The sequence below is a fragment of the Corella eumyota genome, chromosome 6 (assembly GCF_963082875.1).
Source record: "Corella eumyota chromosome 6, kaCorEumy4.1, whole genome shotgun sequence".
Taxonomy (NCBI): domain Eukaryota; kingdom Metazoa; phylum Chordata; class Ascidiacea; order Phlebobranchia; family Corellidae; genus Corella; species Corella eumyota.
Window position 1 is genome coordinate 6,425,822 of NC_137495.1, and position 24,142 is coordinate 6,449,963.

Consider the following 24,142-nt stretch of genomic DNA (forward strand, 5'->3'; position numbering starts at 1 on the left):
AACGATAGCGTTGTCGTAGCGGTTAAAATTTTGCATACCGATCAGATAAAAGAGCAACAAAGTGTAAGCGACGAGTTCCGCAACGAGGCAAAGATTATGGAGAATTTAAATCACCCAAACATAGTTCGAATTTTTGGGATACACAAAAAGGAAGCAATTTTGGTACTTGAATTTGTAAAAGGCGGATCTTTAGAAACATTTCTTGAAAAGAAAGACATCAATAGTTTTCCCGAACAAGAAAAACTACGAATAACACTCGAAATTTTATACGGAATGAAGTATTTAGCCGAAAACAAAATTGTACATCGGGATTTGGCTTCACGAAACGTACTTCTAGACGAAAATAACTGCGCTAAAATTGCAGACTTTGGAATGGCTCGAATAATTGAAGATGGTATCTATCAGCAACGCGTTTTGAAACCTGGCCCTCTTAAGTGGTTTGCACCTGAGTGTTTGGAATATGCAAAATATACTTCAAAGTCAGATGTGTGGAGTTTTGGGGTCACAATGTGGGAAATATTTACGTATGGGGAAGTACCATACGGAGAACAACGCGATGATGTTTTGTTGCAATCAATCAAATGTGGATACCTGCTGAAACAGCCCAGTGATTGTTCCAATGAGCTTTTTTCTATTATGAATGAGTGCTGGAAAATTGAACCAAATGAACGACCAGATTTTAATCATTTGTATGATACTGTCTATAATTTTTACTACAATCTCTACCCTAATATTAAGTAAAAGGTGTTACTAAGTCAACCTAGACAGGTACATTTGTTAATATCATATCAACATGATGTAAAGAAAATGTCTTTAAATTTTATAAACTTATATTTTAACTTTTGCAATTAGAATATGGGTCGCTTTATCGCCAATTACGCAATATCATTTGCAAAAAGGTTTAATTTTAAGTTCGTCTTCTTGTACGCTTGGAGTGTTTGCTTCTATATTTTTATTTTTAAACCTGTATTTCATGTGTCTAATTAAAAATAAAGTGATTTTTTGTGTGTTTAATTTTTTGTGTCTTCAAATTAATAAATTTATGTACATAATTCTTGAGGTTTTGTAACTTTTTTACAGCGTGTTTACATGCCTTAAAATGGTTTTTACAGTCTAACTTTGTATGGGTATAAATCACTTCAAGATATACTTCAAAGTCAGATGTGTGGAGTTTTGGGTTGACAATGTGGGATATATTTACGTATGGGAAAGCACCATACCAAGAGCATCGCAATATTACTATATTATCGACAATTCGGTGTGGATATCGGTTGGAGCAACCAAGGGATTGGCGTGATGATCTTTTTTCTATTATGAAAGGTTGCTGGGAATATGAGACAAATGAACGACCAGATTTTTGTTTTTTGTGTGATACAGTTTATCAAATTTACCAAAACTTATACCCTGTTTTTGACAGGTATATATAGTCAACGTGAGCGTATGTAGTATATTGACGTAGTATATTTTTGTGTTATGATATATATATGTATATATTTTGTATATATTGATCTTATTTGCAATTACAGTTTTTGTTTAAAAAAAAAAACGAAATCACTGCCTATGTGGTTAAAACAATTGATTTTGTACAAATGTTTAATTTTAATTCTTTTGTTTATTCTTAATTAAAGTAAATTCTGTTTTTATTTTTTAATCTGTATCGTATATGTATATACTTTAATCAAGGGTTATAGTTGATTTTTGTGTGGTTGATTTGTGTGCGTTTGAACTATTAAAGTAGCAGTCCTGAAATTTATTAACAGTCGCATTATATAGTAACACCATTGTTCTGGGCAAGTCTCGTGATGTCGAACATTAAAATTTGGTCTATTAAAGCGACAGCAACTTTAAACATCGTTCCACGTCGTAACATGGCTAATGTTGTTTGTTAATCAAATAACAAATGGGGAGTTCTCCCAAATGATTTACATTTTAACTGACTTAGAAAACAGCCTTATCATTAACAGACCTATTTAAATATCGTTATCCAACATTCTATATTTGTGCACGTTATTGTATTGGCTAAGTGGGGAAATTGATTGCACATTACAAGTATGCAGAGCAAAGTGTGCACACAAAAACTATATGAACGTTAGGCCATTTTTGGTAATTTTAAATATACAGATGAGAAAGCGCAGCATAAAGTTGAGGTTCGAACAATGTGTAAACTTTGATAAATACGCGCCCAGTTTAGTGAAATAGAAAGCCTGATTATTTTCGTATGTACAACTTTTATTAGTTAATTGGCATTTGCTTGCGTAAATCTAATTAGATTTGTTACTTTAAAATCTTTTTAGGGTTTTAAATTTGACCTAGATAGTTTATTTTAAAATAGGTTTCACCCAAAATGAGTTTTAGTGCACCGTATTACTTTCCCAATCTTACCCGTGAAAGTGCTGAAGAAATTCTTCGTGAAAAAGAATCAGGATCGTATCTGTTAAGAAAAAGCAGTAAACAAAATCAATATGCTTTATCGATTGCCCACCATAATAACATTATTCATTCTCTTATTTGTTGGGATGCAAATACTAATTTATATTGCATGGAAAACGGTCTAACTTCCGAATGTGAAACGCCAATAGCTGTGTGCCAATATCTTATAGATAACCAGGAATCTCAACTTTTCTACCCTGTTGAAACAAAACAACTTTCTGTTGAAAGCAAAAACTTTAAAATTTCCAACAGTGCAGAATATTCTGGAGAAAATGTAGGTTATGATTTGATTCCTTTGCCGAACAAAGAATTTTCTGGAGAAGTGTCTGAGCGACACTTTGAAAACATCAATCGTTTTGCTCAATTTGACTTAGGAACACAAAGCCACAATATTCAACCTAACGTTGCAAGTTTTGAGAATGATGCATATTCTTCCATAACAGAGTGTCAATTACCGCCAAGACCATTTAGGATTAGTAGTAATGAAGCTGATGAGAATATCGATTGGTCTGTGGAAAGTGACTGGTCCGAAATAACATCTTCGGAAGATGAGGCCGCAATATCATCCTCAAATTCCGGAAACAATGAATTGGGTAAAGAAAGCGACTATGAAGATAGTGAATGGTTTCATGGCCAAATAACCGGAGAAGAGGCATTTAAAAGACTGTCCAAAAACTTTAAAAAACATTCTTTAAATGGAATGTTTCTTGTAAGGTCTAAATCAGCTTCTGATTTTGTTCTTGATCTAATTAGTAACGGTACCCACTTCAAATACGAAATTTTCCAAAATTCACAAACTAAATTGTTCGAGTTGCGAGGTTCATCTTTACAACAGCCTTCTTTAACACAGCTTGTCAATTGCTTGCAAAAAGAATCTACGGATGTTACGGGCATTTTGTGTCAATTAAAATTGCCGTGTCTTGAACCAAAGAAAAGAAAAAAGATAAAAAAGTTCCTTCCAGCGCATTTTGTTAAACCCAAAAAACTTAGGCTTAAAGGGGTTATTGGAACAGGAAACTTCGGAGAAGTACGAAAGGGAAGTTGGAAACGAGGTCCTAATGATAGCGTTGACGTTGCGGTAAAAATATTGCAAGCTAAACAGAAAGACCAGAAAGCTAAAATAAATAATGAATTACGAAAAGAAGCAAAAATTATGAAGGGTTTGGATCACCCAAACATCGTGAAAATGCTGGGAATACATGATGGTAAACATGGACTAAGGCTGATGCTTGAGTACATGGAACGTGGTTCTTTAGTTAATTATTTAAGAGCAAATGCTACCTGCGGGCTTTCAGGGCGAAATATTTTGCGAATCGTACTTGAAATAGCTTATGGTATGATCTACTTGGCAAAAAACAAAATTGTACATCGCGACTTGGCTGCACGAAACGTACTTTTAGATGCAAACCTTTGCGCTAAAATAGCAGATTTTGGAATGGCTCGATTTACGCAAGAAGGTATGTATGTTCAATATGATCCAAAAGAAGGCCCACTAAAATGGTATGCTCCTGAGTGTTTGGAGCATGCTGAGTATACAACTAAGTCGGATGTCTGGAGTTTTGGGGTGACTATGTGGGAAACATTTTCCTATGGTGAAGAACCTTACATAGGTCAAGGTTTTGATGTTTTATTAACATCTCTTAAGACGGGCTATCGATTGAAACAACCTAAAGATTGCCGAAATGAGATCTACTTTAATATGAAAGATTGCTGGGTAATAAAACCTACTGAACGACCTAATTTTTCAACATTATATTCCAATCTTCATAAAATTTTCGGTGAAAACTATTCTTATTAGACGCATATTTTTTAAAGTTTTTATTTGTAAGTTTTGGAGTTCCAATTTTTGAGTTTTTGTGTTCTAATTTGTGTGTTTTGAAGTTCTAATTTGTAAGCTAGTTTTTATGGAGTTCTAATTTGTGATTTTTTAATATACATAACTTGATTTATTTGGCACCAACATAAAAAGGTTATGACCAAAATTTTTAATATATTATTTCTTTAAAACAAGATGTTACTTAAAACATTACTGTTTTGCAATTGCAGTTTTCGTTGCAATACAAAACAACCAAACGTGATAAAATGTGTGCTTTAACTTGTTTGCTTTTGTGCTCTAAAATATGTTTCAACATATTTATTAACGAATTCAATGCTAATGTGGTTTGTGCAGGCAAACAAAACAATTGATGTACTGATAAACCTTTTGAATTCAAAACTATTTTGCGATAATTTTATTTGAACTAGTTTTAGTACATTGACCTTGCCAATACCCATATAGGTACACTTGGTTTGTTGACTTTTCAATAACTGTTCGTTATAATACTTTTGGTTACCTAAAATGTTTACTTTAGGTTCTTATAAAAAACAAAAAAAAATTATAAAACATTGCATTATTTAATATGTTAATTGAGTTAATCAACAAAACAATAAAAGACGACCTTTGTTCGTACTCGAATTTCGAACATTCGTTTGCTAATTACATGGGCTAATAAAAGGAATGTTTCGTAACAGATTTACATACTTACAAACATAGCTAATCGCAAAATAGAATAAAATCAAACAAAGTGTTACAAGGTCGCTGTATTGCCAATTACGCAATATCATCTGCAAAGATTTAGTTTTAAGATTCAATTTCCTATTGATGTTTGATTTTTTGTGCCTTTAAATTACTTTAGTATCTATGTACCTGGTTCACGGGCTTTTGTAACTTTTTATAAGTTTTTTATACAAGACTTAAAATGGTTTTACATTCTTAAGTATGCCTCCATAGTTTCAACAAAGTCTCGTAATGTCAATGCTTAAATTGTTTTTTAATCAAATACCAAAAGCGGTTTTCTCGCCAGATTTACATTTTTACTAACTTAGCAAATAGCCATTTGTTCCAAAGTTAACAGGTCTATTTAAAAATTGTTTTCCAACAATTTATATTTGTGTCGTCGATGGTATTAGCAAATCGCAAATATCATCGCACTTTAAATGTATGCTAATTGATAATCAAAGTGTGCATACGAAAACTATGAATGTTAAACAACTTATGTTGTTTTAAGTGATTAATTATTTTTTAATTGATGGTGAACCCACAAATATAAGCACAAACAACAGAGGATAAGGTTTTAGTTTACACAGGCTATATTAATTAAGTACAAAGATTACAAAAGTTATTTATTGTTTGCGGTTCTTAATGTGGCTCTTTCGTTAATGTAAAATATGTTTAAGTTAGTGGGCAATCTATTTAGTTTTGCATGTGAACTTTTATAAATGAATTGTAAACTAAATAAGATTTCTGCACTTTAAAAATATTTTAAAGTGTCAAAGGTATTGCAGGTCGTTTTTTTGTTATAGGCTAAAGTTAAAATGAGTTTTAGTGCACCGTATTACTTTCCCAATCTTACCCGTGAAAGTGCTGAAGAAATTCTTCGTGAAAAAGAATCAGGATCGTATCTGTTAAGAAAAAGCAGTAAACAAAATCAATATGCTTTATCGATTGCTCACCATAATAACATTATTCATTCTCTTATTTGTTGGAATACGAATACTAATTTATATTACTTAGAAGATGGTCAAACCCCTGAATGTGAAACGCCAATAGCTGTGTGCCAATATCTTATAGATAACCAGGAATCTCAACTTTTCTACCCTGTTGAATCTATGCAATTTCTTGCCGAAGAAAGTAACTTAAGTACTTTTGGGTCGGACAGTAACTGTGCTGATGAGAAAATCGATTGTGCTTGGGAAAGTGATTTTGCAGACGCAACATCTTCGGAGGATGAGGCCACGGTAGCATTCTCGAGGCAGTGCTCAAATCAAACTTTAACTTACCAAAGTGAACCACGTCGTCTCGTAGATGTCAAAGACGTGAAGTTAACTGAAAAATGCGACTACGAAAATTGTGGGTGGTTTCATGGTCAAATATCCAGGGAAGAGGCGTTCAGACGACTGTCCAAAAACTTTAAAAAACATTCCTTAAATGGAATATTTCTTGTTAGATCTAAATCAACTTCCGACTTTGTTCTTGATTTGATAAGTCAAGGTGTGCATTTCAAGTACGAAATTGTTCGAAATTCACAAACAAAAATGTTCGAAATGCAAAATTCAGTTTTAAAAAAATCTTCTTTAAAAGAGCTTATTGATTGCTTGCAAAAAGGATCCTCTGACGTCACCGGAATCGTGTGTCAATTGGAATCGCCTTGTCCTAAATTTAAAGAAACAAAAAAAATAAAAAATTATCTTCGTCCGTCTTTTGTTAAACACAAGAAACTTAAGCTAAAAGAGGTTATTGGAAAAGGAAACTTTGGAGAAGTACGAAAGGGAAGTTGGAAACGAGGTCCTAATGATAGCGTTGACGTTGCGGTAAAAATTTTAAAACCTAAACAAAAAAACCTGCAAACTGATAATAATGATGAATTACGTAAAGAAGCAAAAATTATGAAGGGTTTGGATCACTTAAACATTGTTAAAATACTTGGAATACATGATGGTGAACATGGGTTGAGACTATTGCTTGAATACATGGAACGTGGTTCTTTAGTTAATTATTTAAGAGCAAATGCTACCTGCGGGCTTTCAGGGCGAAAAATTTTGAAAATCGTACTGGAAATAGCGTATGGTATGATCTACTTGGCGGACAACAAAATTGTACATCGCGACTTAGCTGCACGAAACGTTCTTTTAGATACAAACCTTTGCGCTAAAATAGCAGATTTCGGAATGGCTCGAATTACGAAAGAAGGAATGTATGTACAATATGATCCAAAAGAAGGCCCACTTAAATGGTATGCTCCTGAGTGTTTGGAACATGCTGAGTATACAACTAAGTCGGATGTTTGGAGTTTTGGGGTAACTATGTGGGAAACATTTTCCTATGGGGAAGAACCATACAAAGGAAATAGCAATAATGTTATATTACAAATAATCAAAAATGGATATCGATTGGAGCAGCCTAAAGATTGCCGAAATGAGATATATCTTAACATGAAAAAATGCTGGTTAAGGGAACCAACTGAACGACCAGATTTTTCAACATTGTATTCCAATCTTCATAAAATTTTTGGCGAAAACTATTCTAATTAGATGTATAGTTACCGAGTTTTTTAAAGTTGTTATTTGTAAGTTTTAAAGTTCAAGTTTGTGAGTTTTAATTTTCGAGTTTTGGTGTTCTAATTTGTGAGTTTTGGAGTTTCAATTTGTGAGTTTTGGAGTTCCAATTTGTGAGTTTTAAAGTTCTAATTTGTAAGCTAGTTTTTCGTAGTGTTTTAATTTGTGATTTTTTACTATATATACATAATTTGATTTATTCGGCACCAACGTAAATAAGGTTATGATTAAATCTTTAATATATTATTTTTTAAAACTACATGTAACTTAAAAACGAAATTATTTTCCGATTGCAGTATTTGTTCCAATACGAAACACCTAATTATTATAAAATATGTGTTTGCTTTTGTGCTCTAAAATTTTTTGCTTTCGTGCTTTTTTATGCTTTTAAAATATGTGTTGATTATGTTTAATACATTACAGGTGCAATAACTTTTAAAATTCAGCTACATGTGTTTGCTATGCAAGGCTTCTTTTAGTTTAATAAAAGATTATCACAGTATTGTGTAAAACTGGTCTACATTTAATTTATGTGGTTCCACATTCCACAGGCTCAATTTTACCTCTTCAACCCACAAGCAAACACATTTTTGCAACATTTACTCTGCGCTGTCGCCAACATGATGAAACTTGTTAATCAAATAGCACGAAAGATTTTTTCGAGAACTTGTCGTTTTAACCAACACGAATATCGCCGAATAAACTAAAATTAAAAAATGGCATAGTTAAATTTTCATCCAACAATTTACATTAGTAAAGTCAATTATGTTAGCAATGTAGTTAATATCTAAAAGGTGATTTGTTTATTACAATTAAATGTTGATATATAAATACGTATATTAATTTTTTTTTTAGTGCCGCATCGCATTAGAAAAAAACATTAGAAAGCAATACCAGAAAATCAAAAATGTTTTAACAAAGGTCGCACAAAATAATATTTATATCAAAGGAATATTTAATTTAAAATTGAATGCAAATTGCTATTTGCCATATTGCGACGAACCTTTAACATATTTTTATTTGAACTAGTTTTAGTACATTAATCAGGCCAATATTAATATGAGTATATAAAGCTTGTTGACTTTTTAATAACTGTTTGTCATAGTTCATTTTGGTCTTCTAAAATGTTTAACTTAAATCCTAATAAAAAACTCCCAAAAGTTATAAAACATTGCTTTTTTCAATTTTTTAATATGTTAATTGAGTTAATAACAAAACAATAAAAGGCGGCCTTCGTTCGAGATCGAATTCTTATCATTTGTTTGTTAATTAAATAGGCTAATGAACGGGATTTTCTTTAACAGATTTACATACTTACAAACAAAACCAGTCGCAAAAAAGTCTTTGTTTAACAAGTCATATTTTACAAGCAAAGTTTTTTTTTCTTTGTTATCTAAATGCATTTTTTATTATTGTTTTAAACAGTAGGACACTGGTTTAATATATTTTATTTAGCCGCATTGTAATAGGTAAATTTTAAAGCAATAATTAATTTTTATTATTGAAAAATGTTATTTTTTTTCTTTTAAAGAGGAATTTATAGCTTATACAGTGGTTAATCATTGTTATGTAAACTGTGAGAGCCTCCGTACGTTTTTTCTGTGTGTTTATCTAAGCAGTTAGTTAAATGCAAAACCCGTGGAGTTATGTTTGTTAAGAAAAAACCTTTTTATTGGTCGTGCATTTTGCTTAGGAAACTCTAAGGTAAAGCGTTATACTTAAACTTTTTCAAGTACTACTAAGTTAAACTTAACTAAATTGAAAATAGATAGCAAAAATTGAAAAAAGATGAGTTTGAAGGCACCTTATTATTATTCGACATTAACTCGAAATGAAGCGAATGAAATTCTCAGCGGAATGGAGACAGGGTCGTTTTTAGTAAGAAAGAGTGATGGGAAAAACAACTACGTGTTGTCTATCATGTACCTAGATAAACCCATTCATTATCAAATGCATAAAGACCTCAAAACGTCGCTTTTCTATCTAGAAAATGATAATGAACTTATGTTTCGAAGTTTAGATGAGTTGTGTCAACATCATAAGCAAAACCCTGGTATTTTGAAAACAAAACTTGCAAATCCTGTAACGTCGGATAGCTCTTCTTCAGAAAATGTATATTCTCCACCTCCTGAGCCAATTAAAAAAAGGGCCGAAACCATGCCCTGCAACCAGCCTCTTTACGTAAATGAAGAAGATCACTCTGTAAATTTCCAACATGCCGAAGCTGAATCGTCTACAGATAAGGATTTTTGTGCTCACGAAAAGTGTGATTGGTTTCATGGCCCAATTTCTGAAGACGAAGCATTTGAGAGATTGTCAAAATTGTACAAAGAGCATTCACTTGACGGTATATTTCTTGTTCGGTCTCATAGTGATGGCCATTTTATCCTTGAACTTATCAACGACAAAAGAACGTACAAGTACAAACTATATCAAAATCCATCAACCAATTTGTTTTGCATAAGTGATGAAATGCAACAATTTGCAACCTTAAAGGAAATGGTGGATTTTTTTCGAGTCAACAATCCCAAGTCAACTGGTCTAAAGTGCAATCTGCAGCTAGCTTGTCCAAACGAAATAGAGTCGAAAAAAAAGGAAAAAAAGTCGGTTAAACAAATTATTTCTCGTGGGAAATTTACAAAAAATAAGGGGGAAAGGGTAGTCATTCGGCCGATTGTGTATGCTAAAATAGAGCGAAAACACATAAAGCTAAGTAACGAAATTCTGGGCAAGGGGGAATTTGGAGAAGTAAGAAAGGGAACCTGTAAAATTGGATCCGAAAAAAAGGTATGTGCGGTGAAAATACTGAATCCAAAGGACAGCCAGGCGCTCGCTTATGTAGATGTTGAAATGCAAAAGGAACGGGATATCATGCGCGGTTTGGAGCATTCTAATATTGTTAAATTACTGGGCATGTGTGAAGATAGTAAAGGCATGTTACTTGTACTTGAGTTGATGGTTGGAGGATCTTTGTTAAATTATTTACGTGGAAAGAATAAAGATAGTCTTCCCGAGGATAGAATTCAGAAAATCTTGCTTGACATGTGCTCGGGAATGATGTACTTGACAAAAAACAATATTGTTCATCGTGATCTAGCTGCCCGTAACGTACTTTTGGGTGCAGATGGTTGCGCGAAGATATCAGATTTTGGAATGGCACGCATATTTGAAAAGGGAATGTATGTACAGATTGAACGCAAAAAGGGACCGCTTAAATGGTATGCTCCCGAGTGTATGGAACAGGCAGAGTACACAACGAAATCCGATGTGTGGAGTTTCGGCGTAACGATGTGGGAAACGTTTTCTTACGGGAAAACTCCGTACCAAGCTCAACCCAATGAAACGCTGATTATATTTCTTAAAGCTGGTAGTCGGCTAAAACAACCGCCGGATTGCTCTGATCATTTCTACTCTGTTATGAACGAATGCTGGAAAATGCAACCGCAAGATCGACCCTCTTTCTATTCCATCTACGATAAGTTGTAAACTATATAGTTGAAAAATCTTTAATCATGTATTGGTGGTGTATTGATGTGTATTAAGCTGTCTTTTAGTTAATTTGAACAGTGTATTTATATTTAACTTTTATTTGTATTAACACATTTCTTTGTGTAATAACGGGAATATATTGACGTATAAAACATTTGCCAGCGCATTGATATACCCTGATTTATTTTTTTTTGGTTTTAGCTTAGTTTTAAAGCATTCTTTATTTGAATGTATGCTTGTGCAGTTTTGCAAAATGGAAATGTATTGCCATTGTATTGCACTTACAAACTCTTTGTAGGTTGAGTAAATTTAAAGTTTTAAATCAAATTTATATTCGTGTTGAGTAAGCAATTTTTCGTAAACAGTATTCGACCATGTTTGTTTTCAAAATTGTATGTAAATTATTGTGTGTTAAAGTACAAAGATCGATAAACATTTTAACAATAAATTCACTGCAAATGTTTACATATTCATACCAGTGCGATATGAGTATTTAATTACAGCAAACCAATGCAGCATGCTAACCTTGGTCAACAAAGTTACAGGTGAATGTAAAGTTTTTATATACCTTTAAATGTTATTTTTTGTTTATTAAAATAATAATAGCAAATCAACAAAGGATGGTCTTCGACCGGGTTCAAGTTCCCAGCATTGTGTCATTATGTAGTATGTACTGTCAGAACACCCATCGGGTTTGCTTAATTTTGTTCCAGACTTTATTGCCTCCATTAGTTCATGTCTCTTCTTGTCTTTATATGGCCTTTCGTCGTATGAGAAACATTCCCACATCGTTACACCAAAGCTCCAGACGTCAGCCTTGCTTGTAAATTTTCGCTCCACAAAAAGCTCGGGTGCGTACCACCGCATTGGCAGCGGTCCTGGCGTGGACATCGTGTAAAAATCTTCGTTCTCGCACAGAACCCGCGACATGCCGAAGTCTGATATCTTGGCGTACTTTTCGGAGACTAGTAGAATGTTTCGCGCCGCCAAGTCGCGATGCACAACGTTGTTTTCTGACAAGTAGGCCATGCCTTCGCAAACCTGCTCCATAAGAGATAGAATTTTCCTTTCTGGAAAAGTATCTGTGTTTTTGCTTTTTAGAAAGTTTTTTATTGAGCCTAAGGGAGCAAGTTCTAATACAAGAAGGATTCCGTGTTTGTCGTCGCATATGCCCAGCATACGTACAATATATGGGTTGTCGAGTTTCTGCATTAGCATAGCCTCGTTGAGAAGTTCGTCTTTGTTTCGTTCCACGTCAGGGCCTGAAAGACTTTTAATTGCACAATCGACGACGTAGCCACTGAAAGTACACCATTCGCCTAGACTAACTACCCCAAAATGACCACGCCCTAGAACCCCCTTTTCTTTAAGGTCACGCCGTTTTATGTAAAGGTGTTTAGCTATTGCTTGCTCGGATTGCAAATGCTTAGGTCGACTGTAACCAATCGAATCTCTAGGTAAAGATTTTCGAGAGAAAAATTTTAGTAGATTTTTAATGTGAAACGACTTTGAGCTTGTTTTAAGATCTTTATCTTCTAAGAAGTCCTCGTCTTCGAAATTTGACGACGTTTCGATATCGGATAAATCTGATGATATTAATAAACGTGGTTTGAATTGTGAGACTAGCGAGGAGGCTATATTTTTTACTTTTCTTGACAAAGCGTTTTCTGAATCGTGATGAACACTGGACGAAGTAGTTGTTAAGTCGCTTAAAGTAGTCGTACTGATATTCTTAGGGCATGGAATAGTTAAACGACATGCTAGTCCTGTTATATTTTTGTCGTTGTGTACCATAAAATGAATAAGCTGGCTAAGCGAGTCAAATTCAGGCATCCTTTCGCTCATCCAAAACTGTTTAGTGTCTTGGTTTTGTATAATCCGGTATCGGTGAAAGTTTGCCTCGTTGATTAAACTCAGCACAAACTCGGTTTCGGCCTTAGATCGAACCAAAAATATCCCGTTTTGATTAAGTTTATTGTACGCCTTTGACAGCCTTTCGTTGTCTTCGTAACGCGTAATTTGCCCGTGGTACCAGGCATAGTCCTCGTAGGCAACCATGTAAGTCGAGCTTACCTTGTTAAACCCCAATCTTTGTTGATCGTTAGAGTTATTAACAGTGACAGGATGCAGTAGCTTCGTTTTCAAACCGCCTTTGTAGTTCATGTAATGCTCGCACAAAGTAACCGGCGACCTGTGCCCCGAACCGTTTTCCATTTGAAAAAGACCGGTCTCCTCGCACTTTGCGATATTGTAGTGGTACACTTTGTTTTCAAATAACACCGATAGCGCATACGAATCTTCCTCGTCCGGTTGTCTCCGCTTGCGTAGTAAAAATGAGCCGTTTTGATTTTCTTTTAATAAGATAGTAGCTTCAGAGCGTGTCAAGGTGTCAAAGTAGTACGGAGCTTCGGATAGGTCCATCGTATTTGTTAAATGAGCTTACGGACTTTGCATGTCAGTCTAGCAAAGTCAAATGTATTACATTTTGTTTTTTTTGTATGCCGTTGTAGTTTTTGTGCGTACTTGCTATGTTACGAAACCAGAAACTCTTGTCAATGCCATATCGTGCCTATTAATGCCTGTCCTTTAAACAAAGAATGTCAAAAGCTATATTTGTGAATTAAAACAAAAAATCCAACTCTATCTAAAATAAACAAAATGCCAGTTTATCGAAATTAATTTATTGCGTCACACTAAGGCATTGGTAAAGCTATGTTGAATAACAATACACCAAATATGAAAACGTACCGAAATAGAAAAACCTTACAGAGAAAAATAATAACAAATAGTATTCTTTACATTTTGCACAAAATAAAAAAATTATGAAACAACCTTGAAATAACAAAAGTAATGTTGTTTATACAATAAAAATCAGCATAGAAATGAGGTAGTATCGGTTTAAAATAAAAAAATCTAATATACAAAATATATACTATAGGAAAATTATATACAAAATACAGCTTTTGTAATAGTGAAAATTTTATGTGTTGACCATATTCTTTTTTGGTGAGTTTTTAGCTGTTCTAACATGCTTCTGGTAATAATTTTCCGCCAACACGTACATTACCCCGCTGACCGCGAGACAGCCCGCTAGCAGATAGATTTTATATTCCATGCACAGTAAGGCGCTCCAACCGGTACCGGCCACTATACCTATGTTAACTGCGAAATTTTTCACGCTGAACGCAATTGCAAGACGGTCTTCGAAATAGATTGCCATCGTGCCTGAATAAGGTGAAGAATGTAAAAATATGCAACCATTACACTTTTTTTTGTATGGAATGTTAAAAAATATTACGAGCTTTGACCTACCTTGAGTCACGCTTAGAAATGCACCGTCACATGCGCCCAAAGAGGCGGCCAAACAAAACACAAACAGTTTGGTGTGGTCTGAAATGTCCCAGTACAGTGCCAGAGCGTACACGGCGGAGTGCATTACAAACATGGCGAAGTAGAGGACGTTTCGACCGAACAGGGGAATAAGTTTGGAAGAGGCGGCAGACATGGACATGCTAAATGCGCCGTAAACCATTATAGCCAGGCCAATCTGTATGTAAAAAGATCAAGTTAAATTTGAAGTGTTTTTTTTGTATATATCTTTATCCTCGATGTGGGAAAGTCGAATGCGCGACTTAAAGATAGAGTAAAATCAATTACTTTGACCCAGTCTCGAGTTGCCTGTGGCAGTTTGGGATATTATAGATTATAATTGCCCGATAATTAAACTGCTGATTACGTGCTGGCTCAGTATGAGTTCATACCGTTTATAGCGCTTTACTCAAGGGCGCTACAGCATAAGATCAGTGGGGATTGAACCCACGACCTCAAGTGTGATGTAGCAAGTGTTTTTACCACTACACTACGCTGCCGGTACTACACCACGCTGCCGGTGGTTTATTGGGCCAAATGCATATTTAAGTCACTAGACATAATAATCTTGCCAACTTACAAACACACTACTTAAAAACAAATAAGTTTAGGTTTGTAATTTGAACTGAAAACCAATTAACAACAGAACTAAATAATTAATGGATCCTATTTTTCGACTGGTTTAGAGAGCGCTGCTTTGGTTGATTAGTTTAGTTAACCGCTAATTTCGGGAAAATTGATCTTTAACATTGCAAACACATTTTTGCTCATAAGGACTCAACAGTAATCGGATACTAATAGGGATTAATGATTTTTTGACTTGAAACAATTAACACGGTTCGTTAGAAATTGTATTATTTTAAAAAACGATTATTTTGTAACCAAGCGCTTCAAAAGTGCAATCAAGTTTTTTCCTGCAAAAATTTTTAACAACGTTTCGAATAGTTTGTCAAGTAACCTGCGCAAACATTCCTTTAACAGATTTCTTTGTTTTTAAATTATTTTAGTTGATTTTTAATCGATAGCCTGGACTAAAAAGGTATTGTCCAGTAGGGCATTTAAATTTGAGACAATATTACACCCGTTCTTTACATACCGCCTTGGTGGTTTAGCTTTTTAGTTTATAGTGTAGGGGCCTTCATAATAAAAATTTACATTACATGCCCTTTTTGTATATTGACCATACAATCTTGGGTCGGTTTATGATTTACCGTTTTGTAGTCGCATAGGTACGTACCTGCTCAACGCCTAACGTACATGACACGTAAGCTCTTGTGAACTCCGTCACAGTAAAGGCAATGAAAATTCCGTTGTAGAACACTATGGGAAATATTAAGAGGTGTAAAGGTGATTTGATGTGGCAGAATGTCTCACGCAATTCCGAGATTGCAGCACCGCGAAACGAAGTCCCCTGTTGACCTAGAATAAAAAAAATCGTGTAATTCAAAAATGAACAATTCGGTTATTGAACTTTATTAAAGAAATACATGTACAAAGCCCTGTGTTTTAAGTTCAAGGCATTTATTTGTTTATACATGTGTTCGCTGTCTATGATAAGTTAAAACTTAAACATAACTGAGCCTAATCATATGTTTTTACCTGGTAAGAAAACGTCCTTTTCCAATTCTGATTTCGACGAGCCTTTGCGTACGCGTTTTTTTGATACGAACTTTGCCGGAATCGATGGAATGGCAAAAGCATGGACCAAAGTGAATGTAGTTTGCATTAGTAGGAACAAAGCCAGAAGTAAGTACACCGACAACTCGTTTGGCTCGTATTTTTTAAACAACTCCGGGTTTTCGTTGTAGATAAAGTCAGCCTGTGTAAAATTAACAATTATATTAATGTAAAAAAGCATTGAATTGGCATAATTAAGATATATATAGCTTACTTAATACTTATACGTTAAGGTTATACATAGACGTGTTTGCCTTGAAATAAGCTTGTATCACACTTGTAATGTATACTAACTACATTATGGTTTGCAGTATAAGTTTACTCCTAAGTGTTTTAAAAAAGTGACAAGCGGAGCACTACAAGCAAGCGGTCGCTACTTCTACAAGCAAACGCCTTGGTAAATGAATATTTAAAATGGAAAATAACTACTGCATGGTAAAGGTACCTATTCATTTCACATGTTTTTTGTTTAAGCGTTAATATTCTGCTGTATATAAATAAAGACAATCATTTTTTCACCTGACATTCGTTTGTTCCGCATCTTTCAAAAGTGTCGCTCGAATTTAATACTGAAGTTGTGACGTCATATGTTTGTGTAGTTGTTTGCGTATAATTTAAACCCGTTAGCGCTCCTGGCGACTCGGTCTGTGTGCTGTTGTTTGAAAAATATTCGAGATCTTTTAGACCGAATAGTACGATGCTGACTAATGCGTTTCCAACAACCTAAACAAAAAGTAATTAAATAGAATAAAATATAAGAAGCACACTTATTAAATCTAATTTTTGTTTCTCATACGCACTTTAGAGATGTACATAATAACCAATTTATGTTAATGTTTACGATGTACAAAAAGGCATGGCAATAAATGTGACAGAGTTTAAAGCATGCCCTCAAAACATCTAATACAGTTAAAGGCTTTACTGAGTAAGCTCGTAAATCCGTATTGTTACATATATGTCATGGACAATACTCAGGCCCGTAAACAGTCGCTAATTCCCCGTGAAAGACTTTAAGCCCGTGGACGTGAGAATAACAAGATCCATTAACCTTCTTAGGCTACGCGAAATGGACATCTATCAGCTAAGGTTTAAAGCCAAAAAAGGCGTTATAATTGTTTTTAGGTAAGTGTCTATTGAAGATAACGTCGATTTTAAAATTAAAAAAAAATATAAAAAAAATGCCTTTTAAAAGCTATTTTATTATCTAAAAAAATACATCAGTAGCATAACCAATATGGATGCTCTAAATATATTAAGGACGGTTTTTGGTCTTACCTGTGACAGATACACGAACGTATAGAAAATGCACATGAACCGGTAGACCAAGGAATCTTTGGTTTTCTTTTTGGGATTTAAACTCCAATATTTTTCACCCAGATAGGTTATGTACACTGACGATCCAACCCAGGACGCGCTCTCAGTTAGGCCGTGAAATATTGCTGTTGGAATTATCGTGTACCAACCTAAAAAGCAAAAATCTTGATAAAATTTGACTTGAAATATTAGTTGATTTTACATATAGAAATAGATGGCATAACAGTAGATAATACACAAATGATCGTGCGCCATGTAGTTTATTATATTATCATTTGGATGTAAGCCCAGACTGGTAGACAGATTTAAAAAAAAACAGATTGCAAAGCGTTATTTAATGTGGTAATATCCTAACCACAAAACACATTTAAACGATGTCGTTCGGTCAAATTATTCAACGCTCGTAGTGGTAATGGGTTTAATATTGCTGTTGTGGCCTTTACATTAACCTCAAAATGTAGTTAGAGATCGAAATAAAGTAAAATACATTACGATTGATCAAGAATACCACATAAGTCGCGTTACGTCTAATGCTAGCCTAATCAACGTACTTGGATAGAAGTTTGAGATCGTATACGTGATTATGCCTATTTCGCCCATCACCAAAGCCGCCTTCGCCCCGAGAAAGTCGATCAAAAACGGCACGAACAGAAGTGTTGATAATGTTGACGTAGCGTAAATTGCGGAGAGGCCCGCCATTCCCAAACCGTTCTCGATGTGCACACTGCTTTGCAGATATATCAGACCTGAAAAGCAGAACACTTATCAATTTTTGAACAGGTGACGAAAAGGTTTAAAATCTTAAGTCCTAGATAACATCGGCCACTTGAAATGTATTCCGAAAACACCAAAAAAATTTCCCTTGAACCTTTTAAAGTCGTGTGGTTGTGGTTTTAAAACATAAATTGTTATTGATTTGTTATTACAGATAATCAAAAACTAGGATTAATTGGCGTTAATACGTCAATCGTCGCCTAGCACATGAGCATTTCGTTTTGAAACTTTAGTTAACACCAATGGGTATTTTGTCAACCTAGCAAAACTAAATTTTAAAAAGATCAATCAAAACTTGAACACGTGCTAAAGTAATACCGGCATAAGCAGAGTAGTTCATCATAAACGCGGCGGAGCAAATGTACAGGTGCTTTAGAATAAGTCGTTTGCTCGCTTTGACGCTGCTGTCCTTGTTGGAGTCGTTGCTTTTACCAAGCAACTGCGCGGCGTCGGCGTTCTCCTCACAACTTGACGGCGGCTTTCCGCTATCTGTTGACAGAAGAAAAATCAAGTTAAAATTTAATAAATCAGAAATCGAACACCCTTTGCCGCGTTGAAATCACCAAACCCCATCTCATAGATCAGCATTTTTGCACCACCGCACGCTAAAGAGTCGAAATAGTTATATTCCCTAAGCATGCGTAATTTCTATATTAAAACAGCGTATCGGTTAGTAGTAAAATCAGAAAACAAAAACCGATAATCTTCCGGGAGGCGCTGGTAAGGTTAACTGGGTCATTACAGCATGTTAAGCCACAACGTTATGTTAGTTGTGGGCTTAGTTATATTAACTCAATTACCAAACTTTGGCCCGAGAGCGCTGCTAGTATTTTAGGTTTGAGCTTTACAACTCGGAATTGTGCTTTAGTTACTTAGCATGTATAATGTAAAATATTAATTACACCATTTTTTAACAAAAATACCCCCTTATTAACATATAAAACGAACCAAAGTTTAAACGATGTCGGCTTTCTGTCTCTTTTTCTCGATTTACGTATTATTGTTTCGCATTAGTAACGCTTTACCGGACCATCTAAAATATTAATTAATCCTTATCAAGAAACCGCACGTCCAATAACCATGAACTTTAAATGTTAGCAGCGTAAACAGTCGTCAAAAATCGAGCTTGTACATTTAACAAAACGTAAATATTATGCTGGTTTAAAACGCTAATTAAATATATCCTGATATTTTGTAGTGATTAAGTATACAATACATTTGAAACGTATATCGGTATAATCACACAGACCTTATTTATAGTCGAATTGTATTGGAACCTTTGTTATAATACCTATGCTTTAATATATGATTAAAATATTGAAAAAGGCCTATCTAAAATTAAAAAAAATTGATTTTAAAGAAAAAAATAAAAATTTTAGTTTTTAAACCAACGTAAATAAAGAGTGCTTTATACTTATAAATCATAATTTTCATTTTAAATTAAATAAAATATTTTTAAATTTTTTTTTTTAATTTTTCTTTGGTAAAACTGATTTTATAGTTTTTTTGATAACAAGTTAAATTAAATATTACCTATAGATAAAGCTTGCGACTCCATCGAAGTGTTATCAGTTTCCCCCATTCTTTTCTTCGCTGTCTATTTTTAATTTCGTCAATTTCTCGAAATATAACGACGATAAAAACAGAAATTTAGACTCTAGACGTCGGGTACTCCAGGTTCAATTTGCAGAGGTTGCACTTGTTTGCCTATTACAACTACAGACTGCTAAAACAAATAAAAGGTAAGTTTCTTGTGTCTGTTGTTTTATACCGCAGCCCCTACGCTTGAAGTAACTTTGGAAGGTCGTAAACTTTGACTGTCTTGCAAATTGGCGAAACTAACTCGCCCGAAAAGTACGAGAATGATTGCACTGAAAACACATTACGATCTTTTAAAATCTTTCAGGTATTCAATACACTCGCCAAGTGAAATAAATTAACTTTAAAGCTTCAAATATATGCAATAAAGTAAAATGTTTATACGCTGTAAAACCAAAGGTTAGTAATTTCAAGTTTATGTTTATAGCCGTGTAAAAACATGTGCTACTAAAATAAAATGTCACATTTCGGACTTTATTAAAGGCCGGCATAAATCCGCCGTACAGTTTTATAATCGTAGTTTTTAATAGAAGGCCGTTTAAAAAGTTGCTCAAAATTTGGCATTGATCGATAATAAAAAACGGGCAAGAAATTGATCTGTTTCAGTCTTAATCAAGTACGGTGGTCGCTCTTTAAATTTAATATTTCTGGATTAACGTGGTAAAATTTTACTAAACTGCGGCTTAGGCAGGCAACCCGTGAAATTCTGATTGACTTTAAACTGTATATAATTTTTATGGGGAATGCCCACTACTTTTATACCAAGTGTTTACATTGTTACAATTCTGAATTTCACGAATACTTCTTTACATATCTTCGGTTTAGGGCTATTTATTTTCGCCTAGAACGTACATAACAACACGCCTGACGTCATGTCGTCATGGATCGGGCCGGTCAAAGGTTGAGATAAAGTACCGAGATAAGGCTAAGTAGGCTTAGGGTTGGGTTAAACCATCATTCAAGTGTGGCTCTTATTCCAAGGCCTTATCAAGCGGTGCTGGACGGGGTGTCGAGTTGTGTCACCCAGTACTCGCTGATGACTGGCGAGTGACGGGTGACATAAGATAATCGCTCGACCGAGACGATCTGAATTGTCGTCAGCTGTTTTTACGCAAACTGACGAAAACACGTTTTTTTCGCATAAAGCAGCGGTCGAACTTAATTCCTCGATGCCCTTAATTTAATTATAATTTATTAAATAAAATTAGGTTGTTGAATTAAACTTCAAAAGTCACGGTTATTTTTTTCGACCGAAAATCATAATTTTGATCCCTTTGGAATGCAAAACACCGTTCCATCATATTTAAAAATACCCTGTCAATTACATATCCCGCTGCTAGCAAATCGAGTGTTACTTATCCTGTTTTTCCGTAAACTAATAAACGAATTAGCGATAGGATTGTGGTTTGTAAAACTCGTAATATGCGCAGTAAGCCTTACCTCAAACATTGAGCACCTGTGTTTAGGTATATACTGAAAACTTGGGTACGCGCTAGCCTACGCGTATATACAAATGACTGACTGGATTGTATCGTTTGCTTTCTTTTTATAAGCCTGTTTTGCTATACATAGATCAATAAGGCTTAGCTCTAATATGCATACACAATATCGTAAAACAGTGGTTTCCCGTTTTATATTGCTTTTTTAATAACACTTGGTCTGGTTGCTGAGCCGAAAAAGCAATATAAAAGTCAAGAAAAAAGTTTTTTTTCGTAAGGGCCCTTTCTGCTGTTTTATAATAATAGCCTTGCGGGACGTTAGAATAGCTCCCTGGTGTAAATACAATATTGTTTTTGTTGAATCATTCGGGTTGTAATTGGTATCGTTAATACTCGCTTCGGTTACAAGCTGCGGTTTGACGATGTACAAATTGACTCGTCAATAAACTCGCCTAACTTCCTATACTTTGCACTTGATCTGCGCTAAGGCTTTCCCACACAACCGACAAAGTTAAAGTCATGGGTCCAGAGCGCTTAGGAATGTAATAAACTGAACAAATCCCATTTGTTTTTAACGTAATATGATCCATTCACACAAACAGAAGTAAACGAAGTCGCACGTTTTACATACAGCGTTTTGTAGCCTCGCATTTCCGACCGTACACAAGAATTTCACACGCCTTTGTCTTCTTCTTTCGTTTTAAATTCTTGTTTTGACGCCAAACATCTAGTTCAAAGAGTCGTCCAAGTTTTTGGTCTAACTGAAACCTGTTAGCTTGCTTCCTGTTTTGCTAAATTCCCCTCGGTCGTAATCGATAAGGAAAGATTCGGTTAATGGATATCAGAATTAATAGACTGCAAATTCAGCAGAGGATGGTCCTACCGCACACGAATTAACTTAAAATATTAAAACCTGTGTTTTGAAAAGTTCAAGTCCTGTCTTCTGGTGTCAGTTACAAAAGTTGAACTTCGCTATCAACCGTATCGTTTTTAACTAAAAATTAAACCTAATGAGTTGGTTTGGAACCCTGCCACTAGCATTTAAATGTTGTGGGGTGGTCGACCGCTAAATACACTATAAACTCTGGTTACAAGACGTTTTTAAAAGTCAAGCGCAAGGAAGGCGCTTTATTAAAATACAATTGTCTGACTTCCAAACGTTAGGGCATAAAGTCAGGCTAAGTTTAATTGCAAGTCACAGAGTCACATTTTGTTGTAGTTTTTAACTTAGGCCTTACTACCAATAGCCATTTTATTAAACTTAGCTTTAGTGCATTATCTGATAAAAACTTCAAAACTATATTTACTAAACTCCCAACTAATATTACATTTTTGGGGGTAGATTAACGTTAATAAATGGGCCTGTAAACTGTTTATATCGTCGGGCCTGAGCGAATATGATCCGCGAAAGCTGTGCAAATACGGGGTTCTTCACGATACACATGCTTACGCTAATAACCCTGTATCAAATTATCCGATTTTTCGGTCATTAACAAATTATGCTATCAGAAAGCCTAATCAGCCGTTAAATTTTCATAACCACAAATACCTACTCAACGACGATGTTGCGCTTGTTGTTGAAGTTTCGGCAAAATAAACATGAAAATGTAGACTTAAAACATGACTAGCGATAACTGGTTGGGTGATGTTGCTTGCTTGTTGAAAATGCATATTCAGTCTGGTGTGATTTGATAAGCAAACAAGTATAAACAAACACATCACAGCAAAGTTTGCCCTGACAAGGGTATGCTAATGGAAAATCTAAAGCCTATATAATCTACATAGATAAACCATCCTTCTTACACTATTAAACCCTAATTGTGTTACTATAAAACTCTTATATAACGAGTCAAATTTAAATAGAACACGACTATAAAAGTTAAAATCTAACGCCATTTTTGTATAAGGACAAACTCTGTAAAACCTTGCGAAAAAACTAATATAAAAGTTAAGGGGTTACTTTTCCATAGAATCGCTCCATGGGACGGCTTCACCTTTAACCATTTGTTGCCACCCGTTCGGAGTTTTCAGCGAAGTCTTAACGGTCTCAGACGCCTTTCTATGTTCTGAAGTGCTACAAGGCGACAGCTACTTGGTGTTTATAAAAGCGGATACGATTTAATATAAAAACTGGCACTTAAAAATCACGATTCCGTTGCGTTTTTAGGTCAGATGTCTTTCAGTTCAATAACCAGCTTAGAAAATTAATTTAACGCCAATCTGATCTTAGAAAAACCCGACATTGCCAAATTAAATCAATTTTTAATCGCAATCAACAAAATTCGAACTTTTTTACTTTCGTTAATTTGTGTTAACATTTACTAAGTCACAAGGTAACGCTGGGTATAAACATTGCGGTTTTTAGCGATAACTTTTACAGACTAAATGCCGTGCGCTGTGGTTAGGATTTTGCGCAACTTGAACCTTTAGTTAATAGTTGGTAATTAGTAACCTGGAACAAAGCATGAATAGTTTCACAAGCATGTGCTCTTAAACTTAAATTTATGTTACTTTCTATTATTGTTAGTTTGCTAGAATTTTAAAACATCAATCTTAATTAGCTTCTTCATAGGCTTAATGGGCCTGACAAATCATCGACTGGTTTACGAGTTTTGTTACTTAGTTCGTTTAACCAAAACATATCGTTCTGGCATTTTGATGTAAAACAGATCTTCTTGAACAATTTTCTCGTCTTATCATGATTTAAAGCTTTTAATTAAGTTTTTGTCTTGCGATTATAGGCTATGGCCAATTGCGTATCCAGTTATTCCACATAAAAAAATAACAAAAATTGGCTTTTTTAAATAATATTTTAGATTTTTTAGGAAATAAATGTTTTGCCTATTGTTTATATAAAAGAAACTTCTTACAATTTAAAAACAAAACAAAAATAAATAAGTTGTTTAGATACATTTTATCAGCGTAAACAGTTTCTGTTAAAATAAAATTTAAAAATT

General features: G+C 34.4%; 5 protein-coding genes across 5 annotated transcripts; 3 read left to right on the forward strand and 2 right to left on the reverse strand.

Annotated features, from left to right (window-relative positions):
* Positions 1 to 2,344: 2,344 nt before the first annotated feature.
* On the forward strand, positions 2,345 to 4,228 carry LOC145755730 (tyrosine-protein kinase CSK-like). The gene has a single exon (XM_082571978.1). It carries the CDS (start codon positions 2,345 to 2,347, stop codon positions 4,226 to 4,228), a length of 1,884 nt encoding a protein of 627 aa, XP_082428104.1.
* A 1,556-nt stretch (positions 4,229 to 5,784) lies between these two features.
* On the forward strand, positions 5,785 to 7,500 carry LOC145755731 (tyrosine-protein kinase CSK-like). The gene has a single exon (XM_082571980.1). The coding sequence runs from the start codon at positions 5,785 to 5,787 to the stop codon at positions 7,498 to 7,500; it is 1,716 nt and encodes a 571-aa protein (XP_082428106.1).
* Positions 7,501 to 9,312: 1,812 nt separating this feature from the next.
* Positions 9,313 to 11,010, forward strand: LOC145755732 (tyrosine-protein kinase CSK-like). Its single transcript, XM_082571981.1, has 2 exons — positions 9,313 to 10,131; positions 10,174 to 11,010. The coding sequence occupies exons 1-2, from the start codon at positions 9,313 to 9,315 to the stop codon at positions 11,008 to 11,010; spliced, it is 1,656 nt and encodes a 551-aa protein (XP_082428107.1).
* Positions 11,011 to 11,604: 594 nt separating this feature from the next.
* LOC145755733 (tyrosine-protein kinase SYK-like) lies at positions 11,605 to 13,434 on the reverse strand. Its single transcript, XM_082571982.1, has one exon. It carries the CDS (start codon positions 13,432 to 13,434, stop codon positions 11,605 to 11,607), a length of 1,830 nt encoding a protein of 609 aa, XP_082428108.1.
* Positions 13,435 to 13,716: 282 nt separating this feature from the next.
* Positions 13,717 to 19,997, reverse strand: LOC145755436 (protein unc-93 homolog A-like). The gene is made up of 9 exons (XM_082571674.1): positions 19,681 to 19,997; positions 18,466 to 18,636; positions 17,925 to 18,119; positions 17,335 to 17,522; positions 16,579 to 16,782; positions 15,982 to 16,201; positions 15,620 to 15,801; positions 14,326 to 14,560; positions 13,717 to 14,238 (listed from the first exon to the last, which is right to left on the reverse strand). Exons 1-9 carry the CDS (start codon positions 19,727 to 19,729, stop codon positions 13,994 to 13,996), a joined length of 1,689 nt encoding a protein of 562 aa, XP_082427800.1. The 5' UTR covers positions 19,730 to 19,997; the 3' UTR covers positions 13,717 to 13,993.
* Positions 19,998 to 24,142: the final 4,145 nt, after the last annotated feature.